General features: G+C 47.0%; 1 protein-coding gene across 1 annotated transcript; it reads right to left on the reverse strand.

The window, feature by feature from the left end:
* Nucleotides 1-1,827: 1,827 nt before the first annotated feature.
* LOC149857662 (glutathione S-transferase theta-1-like) lies at nucleotides 1,828-9,423 on the reverse strand. The gene is made up of 5 exons (XM_090063408.1): nucleotides 9,263-9,423; nucleotides 6,595-6,682; nucleotides 5,299-5,449; nucleotides 3,381-3,557; nucleotides 1,828-2,227 (listed from the first exon to the last, which is right to left on the reverse strand). The coding sequence occupies exons 1-5, from the start codon at nucleotides 9,366-9,368 to the stop codon at nucleotides 2,027-2,029; spliced, it is 723 nt and encodes a 240-aa protein (XP_089919534.1). The 5' UTR covers nucleotides 9,369-9,423; the 3' UTR covers nucleotides 1,828-2,026.
* Nucleotides 9,424-14,047: the final 4,624 nt, after the last annotated feature.

Genomic DNA, 14,047 nt, shown 5'->3' on the forward strand with positions numbered 1-14,047 from the left:
GTTTCTTCAGTACTTTACCCTGAAGCAAATGTAGGTCAGACAACAGCAACCTCAAGCTCCCCTAAAAGCAGAGTGCCATAGATGAGGCCTGAATTCCTGCACTGTTTGTGGCAGGGCAGGCAGGAGGCAAAAGGAAAAGGCTCTAGCTGGCTGGCAGTGCTATGACTGCAACAGAGCTTTGTGAAGGATGAATCCAGCTGCGTGTGCCTGACTGCTGGGGAGAGCAGCAGTGTGGCTGGAGGGGAATTGAACCGCTTCAGGCTGCGCAGGCATGTCAAATGTTGTGCTCTTGCATAGGACTTCCAGCCAGGCCACATCTGTGCAGTTTTTGCAATTGCATTAGAGGCCTGGCCTTTCCTACTGCTGAAGGATGATGGGTTGACTAGCATGTCATGCAGGTATTTAGCCCACACCTGTGACAGTTCTGTGTATTTATTGCTTCATATTAAAACAAAGCCCCCCACAATTGTTGGGACTCAGAGCCTAAGGGGCACTAGGGGCAGGTGGCTACCAAGGTAGGCAGATCAGTTGTAGTCTGGGCAAGCTACCCATTTCTAGGAGAAGCCAAGGCTGCAACTCTGCCATTCCCATTGTGTTACCTCTGCATATACCAAAAATTTGCAGGAGTCAGCATAGTAGTGGCATTGCCTCAGCTCAGACATTACATTTACTGCTGAACAGCTACCTTGCATAGTGTACCAGCTTCCGTTATTACTGGTCCACCATTAGCACTCCATGCCAGTGAGTGGGGGGACCAAGGGGTTGTAGCCACCCAGGACAAACCCTGTTCACATGTTTTCCATTAAATTGATTGCAAGCTTGGAAATGGACAGAGGAAGGGGAATATACTGTAACCACCTAACCCTTATTTACTTACCCTGTCCACCTAACATGCAGCTGCAGATGCTTCCTCAGCCTGATGAAAGGTGTTTGTGCCTGAAAGCTTGTTAAGAAGAATTTTTCCAACTATTTGAGTTGGTCTAATAAAAGATATTGGATTCACCCAAAGAACCTTGTCTGCCTATGTCCTGAGACCAACACGGCTACAACTTACACCCTTCAGGCTGGCCTGCACTTCTCCCTCCACCGGGACTTCCAGGTCCTGCAGTATTCCTTTCAAGGTAGACTTTCTCACTTTGAGCAGGTGATGCTGTAGAAGCAGACAGGCTATTGCAGGACAATAGCAAGGAAGCTGACAGCTTAGCAGGCAGAACTGGCTTTGGTCTCACCTGAGGCAGTAGACAAGCAAGTATCTTTACTCAGCTGATTATGTCCCCCTCGTAAACACAGATCCCTCATGTCAGGAAAGTGATTTGTGCCTGCAAATGTCTGCATGACCAGGCTTTAATCCTTGATTCCCTCTATATCCCTCTTTGCTCATGGAGTTGGATGCAGCAGCCTCTAGTGGCAAGATGTTCTAAGGAAACAAACATCTCTATGCAAACCTCCCAGACTCTTCCTTTGTGCTTCTCACCCATTCAGCTGAAGGGGTCTTTCCTCTTTCATTGTAACCTACTGCAAAGGTGCAGTCTGCTCTGGGTATAGATGTGCCTGCAATCTCTGTCTTCACACAAGCTGAACACTTCTTCTTTGGAAAACTCTTCAGCCCCACTTGCCCAACCTGACTTCCTAGGTGCAAATAGAAAAAGCAGGCATCGCAACAGAGGCCTCTAGTAAATGAGGTGTGTGTTAGGGGAAGGAGGGGAGTGTTCCTACATAGGTAATGTTTGGGGGCCCGAGGCAGATGCAGAAATGACAAATCAGGGACTGCCACTGAACTGCAGCTCACTGTTCTGTTCACAAAAGAGGCTCAGTGCCTCACAACAATACTTTTTTAAAATTGATTTTTATTCTTTCCCTTTATATATCACCCGAGAGCAGGTATGCAGGGAGTGATTAAACTGGGGTTGCAGGAGCATATGCGTGTGTTGCTGGGTGTACATAGCCAAGAGAAAATGGTGTTGGAGAGGACTTAGACATTCCAAAAATGTCTTACATGGGATTAGCATTTTGTTACATTCTCATTTTAGTTAATTAGCTTCAGCAGCATGCATGCCATTTGTTCCCTCAGCTCTGGGACAAGTTCAGCAACACTGAGACTCTTGGCATTCAGGATCTGCTTATGTGCTTCTTGGAAGAGCTCCTTCCCTATCGCTTCCTCCACCCGGGCTCGCCACTCCGCCAGCTTGGGTCTGGGCTTAAAGATCTCATACCCGGCTCCCACAGGCTGCGGAGAAAGAGACAGCAAGAAAACATGGCAGAGCAGCTTCTGTATGAACAGTCCAAGCAGCATTCGCTAGTAGGATAAAACTAAGCCCAACTGAACCAGCATCTTCTCTTTTGGGGGTTGGAAGAAATATGAAATAATGGAGGACGTCACATCCCAGATTTGGATTTAGTGGGAAACTAGCCTCTGGGAATACCAGCAATTAGCTGGCAGAATGTGTAGGAAGATAACTACATACATCCCCAGCCACCTTAACATTTGTAGGGAAAACTCATGCTAATGAGTTTTCCACTGAAAACATTTCAGAGATTGGATTTTAACAGCCGTTTAGCTTAGTTGGTTAGAGCAGGGTACCAATAACACCAAGACCACACATTCAGTTTCCAGTTGGACTAGATGATCTTGAGGACCCTTCCAGCCTTACTTCTCTCTGACAATTTCTATAGGATACCCAGAATGTGCAGGATTGTCCAAACACGAGGAGTGGGGCATTCATCTGGATATCAAAAACAAACAAGACAAGACCTAAACCAACAGCCCAAATTCCAGTGATTAGGACTATATTTTGTAAAGCTGATTGACTAGTCAAAAAACACATTTGGTCCAACCAAGATAGATTTAAGACCACAAATCAAAAAGGAGAAGGCTGCAATAAGTACTTATTCCTCAAGGATAGATAATAAATAATGCCTTAATTACATGAATGAATTTAGAAATAATAAGAATGGGTCTTCACATTGCAACACATGGGGAAAAAAGGCCTAAGTTTTGTACTTGAAGACAGACTAGCACATATTTTCACCACACTCTTTTGTGCAACTTCAGGTCTAAGGAAGGGACATTTCCCATCTTCCGGCAGCCTGAATGAAGGTACTCTTCTCATTTCTGACCAGTCTTTTCCTGTCACCTTAGCAGTGACAGTGATCATAAATGTTATTCAGAGCTCTTTTAAAAATCAGGAAAGTGACATTAAAATGTAGGCTGCAGAGAAAACATCCATGTTTTAACTAGTTTTGGGTTGTCAAACCCCAGCTTCCCCCCCCCCACACACACACCTCACCCCCATTAATGAAGTGCAAACTTCCCTTCAAGATTTTGTGGAAACTGGAGCAACATCTTGGCCAGGTTCAGTAACCCAGCTGGAACCGCTCACCTGCATAATCTCCACAACCGCTACCAGGTCAGCCAGGGAGATCTCACTACCTGCAATGAAAGGCTTGTCTCCCAGAAACTTCTCCTCAAACTGCTTCAGGACAACATTCAGCTCCTCAATAGCCCCTTCTACTTTCTCAGGACAAAACGGCTTGCCTGTAAGGAGAGGCAACAGCACCTACCACAGAAAGAAAAATGCAGTTCTTTAAACAGATTCAGCATCTTGCTTTGGCCACTGTCCACCCACAATCCTCCTGAGTGACCCTGAACTATTTTAAGGATCCCTCAATAATTTACTGGCAAGGGGGCTAGTTCTGCAAACCCCTCTTCCAAGGCGTGCAGTGTTAACCTGTACCATCATATCTCCCCCTCTGCCCCCAGCCAAGACAGCCTTGTTCAGATTCTCCTGACTTTGCAGACATTTGGCTTGAAAAAAACAAAACAAAAAACAAAACACATTTTGTAGCACTTGCAAATCAGCACCTTGCCTCAAGGCAGAAGGTGTCATCTTCACAAACAGTGTCCATAGTCAGACAAAGCTGCAGGAAGTACATGGTTTCTGATCCCTCATCTTTACCTTGCTCTTGCTAGACCTGTTGCATTTGTTGCTCTGGTTTATGTGCAACAGAGACACTGCCTATGCAGATTTCAGCTCTAGGAAGAATTGAGGCTGGAGCAGGGGTGGGCAATTATTTTGGCTGGAGGGCCACTTAGGGAATATTACTGAGCTGTCGTGGACCGGGTCAGCTACCCCCCCACCTTCCATCCCAGGTCAGCCACTCTGCCCCCACCCCTCTGCCACAGCTCACCAAAACTCCCTGAGTGGCCCTGTAGGCAGATGGGAGGATGAGGTGGGGCTGCGGGTATGCAGGGAGTGGGGCAGGTGGGTAGGGCTGGAGTCACTGGATGGAGACAGAGCAGGGCTAGGACTCAGGGCAGAGCTGTGATCTGCTCCCTGCACGCCCCTGCCCGTGGAACCAGCACCCATTGCAGGGATGTGCAGGGAGCAGTTCACAGCTTTGCCCTGGCCCTGCAATCTCACCCCCAATCTCCAGCCCTGCTTGCCTGTCCCACTTCTGGATGCTACCTGCCCACCCGTGGCCCCATCCCATCTGCTCAGCCGCATGCCCTGCCTGCAGGAGTCCCAGGCAGTCTCCCTGGAGACCCTGCTGCCTGCTCCGTCTGGTATCCCCAGCGGTGAGGCCAGGGAGCTAGCCAGTGGGGCCATGTCTGGGAGCAGCAGCCAGAAGGAACCACTGCCGCAGGGGCTTCCAGGAAGTGAGTCTGCCCATTGCACCACCCCAGCCCGACTGTGTGCCCAGGGGCAGTAGGTCTGGCTGCATGTGCCACATCCCAGGCCTGTTCTGTGCTTAAGTCAAGGGGGACCAAGGGTCCCTCTGGGACTGGACAAAATTCCTTGGCAGGCTGGACCTGGCCTATGGGCTGTATTTTGCCCACTGTGCTGGAGCATAAAGGAGTCTTTTCAGGAAGTGCCACTTTAGTTTGATAGGCAAAGCACTGGTGAACACAGACAGCCAAAACAATGTGAGATCTGGCTATTTCCCACTATAAGCCTGTGTGTTTAGTTAGTGAGGTGCAGCACACATGGGCCCTCCTCAGATATCACCCCTGGAAATCCCCCCACACAAAAGCTGCATGGTTGATCTTAATTCTGCACTGTCCAATTTCTGGGCATTTCATTTTACAACCTCAGTGTTCTTTTAATGTAGTTTTATGAGGTATAGAGACTCCCATCACGCTGGCAGTATAGACCCCCTTTCACATCAGAATAATTCGAAGTGAGGTGGCTACACACTCCTGTGGGAGAAGGGCTCAGTTTTTCCTCTGCACAGTGTCAATTTGGATCATGTTACTGGCAGTGGCTAGTATTCAACTCTGTTGGAATTTAACTTCCTTACCTTGCTCAAGTAAACCTTGCACCCTGCTGCCCTTATGCCAGTATGCTGCCAGGAGAGATATTCATCAACCCGGGCCCGTTTCTGTAGGTCAGAAGGGTACCAGTGATCAGGGGTCTTGAATTTTCGGCTCAGGTAGAGAAGGATTGCATTGCTGCCAGACAGAGAGAGACAATATGGGACATGTGATTTTAGAGAAAATGAAAACGGATTGTCCTTTCCTTCCTACTGACTCCTTGCCCTGCTCCTACAACCAAAGGTCATGTGAAATCAAGCTAGGGCCTAGTTCTGATAAACCCAAAGGTCTGTCCTTTCCCCTGGACAGCCTGTCCTGCTCTCTATTGCCAGAGCCCCACACTTCATTTACCTCCTATCACCTGCATGCCTGGATGCTCTCGCTGTCTCACAACAAAAGATGCTGCATGGAACCATGTAGAATTGTCACAGAAACATTGCAGGAAAGCCAATGGCTCTCTCTTAAGATCATCTGTGTCAAAGTTTGTGCTGAAATGTTCAGGGGAAGTCAAAGCTATGCTTAGAAGTGTTTTGCCTGGAGCCACATTCTCTCCTCAGTGGCAAGGCAAATGAAGAAAAGCCACCCTCCTTCATGCTTTTTTCAATGGGTGGTGCAGGAAGCAGAAAGTCAATAGGAGAAAGTAGCTTCTCCTCTCCCCAGCCCTCTACTTACCGACTTAACAGCCCCCAAGCTACCTGCTCATTTTAGTGGAAAGAGGAAGAGTGCTCCAAATATAACCAAACCTGGTACACTTGCTGGGTTTCCAGCTGCAGTTGCAACTTAACTTACATCTTTCTATCCTAGCATGGAACCTACAGCCAAAGCCCCTGGTGATTAGTGATTAGAAAGATGGCATTACTAGACCTGCACAAGTCAAACCTTCCTGCACATGCCATCACAGTCATGGGCCACCAAGGACTCTCCAGCTCCATGTGGCTTTGCAAGCACTGGGCCAGCTGTAATGTTCCTCTCCATGCAGCTAGCAGGCAGGGCTGAGCCAGTTTTTAACCCCATCCTTCTGGCTTCAAAGATGGAGTGTGCATGGCTGGAGTGTAGCACAGTATAAGGATAAAAGGTGAGGGGGAGAGACAGAGGTAGGAATGAACAGGAGAAAGATGAAAGAGAGGCTAAAAACAAGGAAGAGAAAACAAAATGTAAAAAAAAGATGGGAGAAGCAGCAGAGATGAGTCTGAGATGCAATGAGATCAGATTCTAAGCATGGGACAACAGAAGATCAGGCAAAAGCCAACTGCTGTGATGGCAGAGAGCTGTGTAATCCTTACCTCTCTGCTAAGGTGAAGTCTCCATCCCTCAATGCTGGCACTTTCCTTAGAGCATTTACCTTGCCAAACTCTTCAGTCATGTGCTGTCCTAAAAAGATTTACAAGGAATGGAAGGCATTGTTGATGTTATAGAAGGAAGCTTCCATTTTACAGGGGATTAACTCATTGGAAGTTTAGGCTTAGTGCAGAGATCAGAACTAGGCTTATGTGATTAAGAAAAGATCAGCAGAAACTGTGGGACTTTTGTCAAGACTTTCCAGCTCTGATCATAAGAAGTCCCACAAGAACAAGTGTTTTACAATCCATACAGACTGTGCACCCCCTTGATTGTCCCTGCTGTGATCTCTTGTGCAAGGGTTTGCAGAATGGGGCTCTCTGTTGTCAAGTTTCTGCAGCAAGCCTGGAGCAGAGAAGTTCAGAGAGCTGAGTGGGATGACTCAACTTTCTGTAAAAGCAGTCTCAAAGCTGATTCCCAGGTAATACCAAGGCTTCTGAGAATCTTTTAGTTTTCTGACATTGAGTGTCATGAGCAGGACTTGCCTATCATTCAGAAGAGTGCTTTCATTTGGACCAGTCTGCTTCTTGATGAGCAATGCAGACCACATCACTGGACCAAGCGACACAAATGATAACACCCAGGGCTCATTCACCTGCTCCTGCCCCGTCAGATACACTACATAATGCCCCTCAAGTGGCCAACAAACAGGACAAGCATTATGTGGAAGAATAGACACTGACTTGGTCTTTTGTGTGCTTGTGGAATTGATATCATGACAGAAATGTTAACCTGGTGTAACCTCAGAGACAGCAAGTCTGTGCTTCAAGAACCAATTTGACTGGGAAGTTGCAGAACAAGAACACAGCCACAGACTAGATTGTGTTAAACAAGATTTCAGCAGAGCAAGGCTGCAGAGCTCTCAAGAAATTATATTAAAACATAAGAAGCAAACAGAGAAGAGTCCTGTGTTTCAGTCTTTCTTTACACACATGCCTTGTTTCCTGGGTAGCCATTTTAGTTGTCAATTTAGTTCCGGATCATGGTTCTTCTCCAAAGAGTGGCTATATAAAAGGGGCCTCAGTCTACAGACTCAATCCCTGGGTTAATTCAATGCTGAAGATTTACAGTGACAGATTTTGAGGTCTTTAGTTGCCCAATTCCCATTGAAAGTAGTTCTTTTACAAATGTGCTCTGGCTCTAGTCACCCTAGAACGCCCCCAGCTCAAATTAATGTCATGCTCTCTAATCCCTTATTGTGCTCATCCGAAATGGTTACAGAGCTCCACCTGGTTACACCTGTATAAGCCTGTCAGAGGAGTGGGACCCACTTCTGTATCTGGCCTGGGCTCCTATTACAGAAGGCAGGGTAGATTTGCACTTTATATAAATCTATTTTGGTTAATCTCTAAAATCATAAGCTTTTGTGTGCTGAAGCTCACTTCATCTGATGCTGTGAAAGAATGTGTACAAAGCAGCGTATAAGGAAAGATAAGTTTGAATACAAAAAGGCAAAGGGAGTGAGGGAGGGAAGAGAAAGATAAAAAGGGGGAGGATTTGCTGGGAAAGGCAAACAAACAAGCTAATTCCAGGTAAAGGGATAAGAATCCATAGTCCCCGTTTAAACTATACTTAAACACAATCCAGTCTCTCTTACTACTGCCCGGTATTTTTTTCCTCTTACCTAGGAGGGAGGTTAGGAAAGAGCCAGAAAAGTGCTTAAGCCCCACTTCAATTTGTAGGTTGTGCCAGATATCCAATTTACAGTAATCAGCCTTTTGATAGACAATCCAAAGAGAAGTGGGGCCAAGCAAGTCTGCTAGCAGAACTAGAAGTTTCTCTCTCACCTAGCCATAGCAGTTTCTTGCTCTTTAGACTGCTGATTTAATGAGCCACCCCCATACGGCCACCTCAGCATGGATGGGATTTCTGTCTCACAAAACTTGGAAGTATATCTGAGCAGACAGCAAATTCCCTGCCTATCCCAAGTACCATCCTCCCAAGAAGGTAGGCAAGAGGTTGGAGTTTTGGAGTCAGCCTCTTGAGATAAAGGAGTCTTCCAAAGAGCAGAATCTGGACCCTGTCATTCTTCAGAGACAAACCTTCTCTGAACTGCAATGGGGAGAAATGTGCAGGTGACAATAGGGCCAAAGCACTGTGGAGAACAAAGTGGGCCATCTGGCCCCATCAGACTCTACCTGTATAGGGAAGGTACCACTGGAGAACTCAGCACAGGAGTTAAGCAGCAGCTAGTCTGTTATTCTAGCCCTTCCGGGTACCCTAGTTTGATGGCTGTCTGAGAACTTTTGCCAGGGATATGAAGTGCAAATAATAGCAGGGCCATGCTTCTTTAACTAACCTGGTATCCTTTTTATCATGTTCCCATGGTCACTGCAACAGCAGTGCAACAGATGCAGGACCGAGGTCTGTCTATGTTTGCAGCAAGCGAGATCACTTGCTGACAGTCTGCACAAAACCAGGCCTCCAGTGCACAGTAGTTACTCCGGTAGGGAGAAGTCTCCCTTTAGCTCTTAGCTGACAAAGGAAAAGAAATCCCCACATTCATTTCCACCTCCTCAGCTGACCCAGGTGGAGAGAAGAGGAAAACAGACACAGTCCTGTAACAAGCTACTGGGGTTGCAGTATCCAGACCACAGTGGGCTCCTCACTCACCTTTCAGGAGGTCCACATGCTTCAGCTCAAATGGGATGTTGTTTTTCTTGGCAAAGATGAAGAGGGCCCGGCAGGGCTGGGAGAACAGGTCCAGGAACAGCTCCATGACCACTGTGGCAGCTAGGATAGTTTGGAAGAGCACAAAAATGCAGCCTGTGGGAGGGGTTATGAACAACTGCTCTTAAATGGGTGACAGTCCACACAGCTGGTTACTTTGGACCAATCAAGAGGTGGCAGGGCTCTTCTAGCCCTCCTTCCCCAGAGGAGGAGAGAGGGCTTAGGGGGTAGGAAAAAAGAGAGAGAAATGCAAAGCTCTCTTACTGCCCTTTTTCTGGTATTAAGTTAAACTCTGAAAACAAAGAGATGGGAGTGACACTAGAGCACAGTCCATCTCAGACTGAGACGCACAAACATTATTATGGATCTGACACCTAATAAATCTCCCTGCTTTTAACTGGGTACAATTTATTTGTCAGTCCACAAAGTAACTTCCATTTGCACAAATTTAGAAGGCTCTGGGCAGTGTTTTCAAAAGCACTATGCAGTAGGGCTGTGCGAAGCTTTGGGTGGTGATTCGATTCGGAGGAGATTTGGCCCAATTCGATGGCCGAATCTCTGAATCTGAATCAAATCAGGGGACCAATTTAAAGGTCCAAATCAATTCAAAGCTCTCTGAATCTTCAGAAAAGATTTGGAGAGCAGACCCCCACCTGGCCCCCCGCCTCAGCTTGGTACTTTAAAGAAAAGCCCCAGTACTTACTAGGTGCTGCTGGGCAGGGGGTGATCCCTGCTGCCCCCCACTGCTCCACACTGCATGGGGGGCTCTGCCATGAGCCCCCCAACCCTGCCACAGGTGTCCTGCCCAGGCCAGCTCCGGCCCTTTAAGAAGAAAAATAGCTGAGAAAAGCCCCAGGTCTCTCCACTCCTGCAGTGGCCTCCGGGCTTCAGGGGCTTGTGTGGAGCCCCCCACATGGTGCAGGACAGTGCGGGGCAGCAGGGATCACCCCCGCCGGCAGGAACGGTGAGTCTGGTGGGTTTTTTTTCTTAAAGGACCAGAGTTGGCCTGGGCAGAGCACCTATGGCTGGGGGAAGCGGGGGGAGGAAGGAATTGGGGGGCTTGTACAGAGCCCCCCATGCAGTGTGGGGCAACAGGGATTGCCCTCTGCCTGGCAGCACCCAGTGACCTGGGGCTTTTTTTTTTGCAAGTGCAGGGAGCTGGGGCAGGCAGGGCAGCCATTGCCAGGCTGGGAGAGTGAGTGGAGGAGGGGCCTGGCCTGGCTGATTCAGAGCTTGGCTGCTGCCAAATCTCCAAATCAGATTCAGCTGAATAGAATCAGGACAGTGATCAGAATCACCGAATCAAATCACTGTCCCCCAAATTGGCTAAATTCAAAGCAAATACTAGCCACTTCACGCAGGCCTACTACGCAGCCGAGGAGTCTGAGGGCCATGTTATGTATGCTTAGGAGGGCTTAAATACACTTAAAGGGTGAAGAATTGCAAGTTTAAGCAGTAAAAAACATGGTAAGTGTTCTTATCTCATAGCAAAGTTATGACTTGTCACAGGATTATCTCCAGATCCTATTAGGTAATATATGTTCAGGTATTGTTGAACTGCTTCATGGAGATAACCAGAGCAATCTGCTAGTGCTATCCTCACCCAGCTGTGACAGCCAGAAACCCCTCTGCTGTACCAAGCCTCCAGGTGGGACAAGCCGCTCACATCAGGAAGTAGGATCCTGGATCTTTCTCTTGTCACATTCCTCCAGAATCAAGTGACAAAGCCAGAGGGTCCTGGGGCTGGGAACAACCATCAGCTGACTCTGGTGCAGTGCTAGAACTGGGACTGACAATCAGTGAGCTGTGCATGGTAGAGATCATAGTAAACATTCCTGTGTGACTGCTCAGGACACACTTTAATTTTAATACCACACAGATTTAACATACATATTAACTGTCCCATGTGACGAGACCCTGAGGGTGTAGCGAGACGGAAAGTAAACTGAGTTAAAAGGCAGAAGGGGGGAGCAGGGTGGCACTTTAAATATTAACTTGTTTGGAGTGGTGGCACCCTGCCCTGCCTTGTGTCCTAGTTAAAGAAGAAAGGGGAAGAAAAACCACAGATAGCTGAGCTGCAATAACTCTATGCAGAAGACACCTACTCTGTTCTGCAGGAAGTAGAAACTAAATCCAGGCAGTTTACTGCAGAATGAAACCATTACTAAACTACTGCGGCTTAGGCTCCCCTCATGGAGGAACAGAGGAGATGCACAAATATTACCATGGAAAGTCTCCCCACTTTTAATTGGGTACAGTTTTTTTGTTTGTCCACAATATAAGTCCCATTTTCAGAACTGACTTAAGTGCAGAAAGCTCAAATCCTTAAAACTATTTAAATAGTCAATACCTACCTAAATACCTTTAAAACTTTGAGCCTTATGAGCCTAAACCATATTCAGAGGCAACTCACTTTTGAAAACAGGCCTTAGGCACTAGGGCTGTGTGAAGCTTCGGTCCCTGATTCAATTTGGCCAGATTTGGTGGCCAAATCTGGAGATCCTTTAATCTCTCTGAATCAAATTGGAACCCTGCGAATTAATTTGGAGATTCGGAAAGATTCGGCAGTTCAGACATAGACAGTTTTAAATGTTTTTTCTACATATCTCAAGGTACCAAGCGGCTTGTGAATGCTGTGATGCTGGGGCAGATGGAGAGTCCCACAGGAGCGCAGGGGGCTCCTCAGCATGTTTGGCAGCAAACCTGAACTGGACCAGAAGCTCTTCCAATCCACTTCTGGGTCTGCTGGGGAGCCCCCCCCCACAACCCACCAGCATGGCGACTGGTGCCTTCTGGGTCAGGGGGGCACCTGGGGTCCCCCGTGGTGGATCAGTGAGCTGGGAGGGTTGAGAGGGGCCCCCAGTGCTTTCCCCGGCAGACCTGGGGAGTACTTCTGGTCCACTTCTGGGTTTCTGCCAAAACCGTGGGGGGGCTCCCACACTCCTGTGGGATGCTCTATCTGCCCCAGCATTGCAGCATTCATGAGCCATGCCTGGTACCTTAAGGTATGTTGAAAACACATTTAAAGCTTTGTCTATGGCCGAGTGCCAGCTGGGGAGTGGGAGTGCTGTGGCTGCTTCACGATCGGCTGTAGGGGACCCTCCCCCCACATCCAGTCAGCAAGATTGGCCATGGGGGGACTCCCCTCCCCACTATCACTGACTGGTTGCTAGGTGGGCACTTGCCCCCCTAAGGTGGCATCAGTCACCCATGGCTTGTCTAGATAAAAACCACTGATAAGAACTTATCTTGAGAATACTAACTTGATCAGGTCAGAATAAGCAGACTATTACAGATTTTCATATTGCTCCCTCTTCCTGCCTCTACTAATACCCAGTGACAGTTCATCAGACTTCCGCTCTCACTCCCCGGCTCATGTAGCTCATTTCAAATAAGACCTTTGGAATAAGTACAAAGAAATTCACTAAACAGTGCTATTATGTACACTGACCAAGTAAGAAATCACATAGAAGTTGGTTACACTGAGTCCTTTTTCCCCATGGCTTTTTCTCTGATTGTTTTTGGGGTATTATGATTATACCTAATTTGCAAAATGATGGTATATAGGATCTCTGCCTGAAGCTCTGCTTTCTAAGTACAGGAAAATGAATTTTCCAGGTTGTCATAAACACACAGCAGCCTTTAGCTAGAGTAGAAGTCTCAGCTCCCTTCACACTATGGTGAGATTTTGCCTTTCAGGTGGGCAGTGTAGGCCAGGCAGCTTGAAGATACAGGCTTCAAATGCAAATCATTCTGAAACAACAACTGCTTCATCCATGCATTGTTACTCAGGGAGGATTGTGCTTTTGTTCCATATGGCTCACCTGATAAAACACCTGATCTTGGTTTTGATTTTTTAATTATGACTTTAAAAAGCGCACTTCTTTTAATCTTGTAGATAAATGAACAACTACGTGGTTTCTCTTTGCCACAAGTGAGACTGTGGCTCTCAGTATCGGAAACTCTGCTATGGGAAACATCTGTGTAGTAAGGGGATGGCAATCAGGCCAAGGGAAGATGCAATCTGGCTTCAGCATGATGCAGGTGTTAGTGCAGGATCATTCCCTTTAAGATTTTTTTTACCATCTTTTTACAAAAATAGGTGTCCCTTCCCTATTACTTGAAGATAATCTGGCTAGCCTTCTCTCCTTGGCAAAGCCCCAACTCTCAAACTCCTTTTAACTTCCCATGACTCGTTTCCCTTTAGAAGGTCTAGTAGTTTGTGGAGTTGAAGCTTCCACCCAATCCAAGCTACACCTTGTTCCCACAAACAGCTTAATGTATTTTTACCTTTTTTAAAAAAAGGAGTTTGAATATTATATAACAGCTCACACAAGAAACAAGTATTCATCCTTCCCAGTTTGATTCCTTATCCTGTGTTTGGAATTCCCAGGTGCAAGGGATCTAACTTATTCTGGAAGCTCAACTTAATTATCTGATACCCAGCCAAGGATGGCACCCTAAATATCATACAGAGCAGATGAAAACATTTAAGAGAATCACACATCAACTGCTGTCAATTAGAGTGCTGAGGTTTCACCAGGTCCTATAAGTAACTTTATAATACAAATGGTAAAACTTGTAACCTTTATCTATTGTGTTGCTATTTATACCAACAGCTGCTTTTTCCACTAGAACCTGGGACTTGGGCATAACTGGAGTGGATAGGAGGTTTGTGCACCTGGTAAAAATGGTGCAGGACAACAACATTCACTCTGGAATCTCTAT

Source organism: Crocodylus siamensis, chromosome 9, assembly GCF_052110815.1.
Source record: "Crocodylus siamensis isolate JL-2025a chromosome 9, ASM5211081v1, whole genome shotgun sequence".
In the NCBI taxonomy this organism is placed as follows: domain Eukaryota; kingdom Metazoa; phylum Chordata; order Crocodylia; family Crocodylidae; genus Crocodylus; species Crocodylus siamensis.

Coding starts and splice junctions, on each gene's coding strand:
- LOC149857662 (XM_090063408.1), bottom strand. CDS start 9,368: ATGGAGCTGTTCCTGGACCTGTTCTCCCAGCCCTGCCGGGCCCTCTTC. Junction 6,683..9,262: donor GCATGTGGACCTCCTGAAAG/GTGAGTGAGGAG, acceptor AAATCTTTTTAG/GACAGCACATGACTGAAGAG. Junction 3,558..5,298: donor GCAAGGTTTACTTGAGCAAG/GTAAGGAAGTTA, acceptor TTTCTGTGGTAG/GTGCTGTTGCCTCTCCTTAC.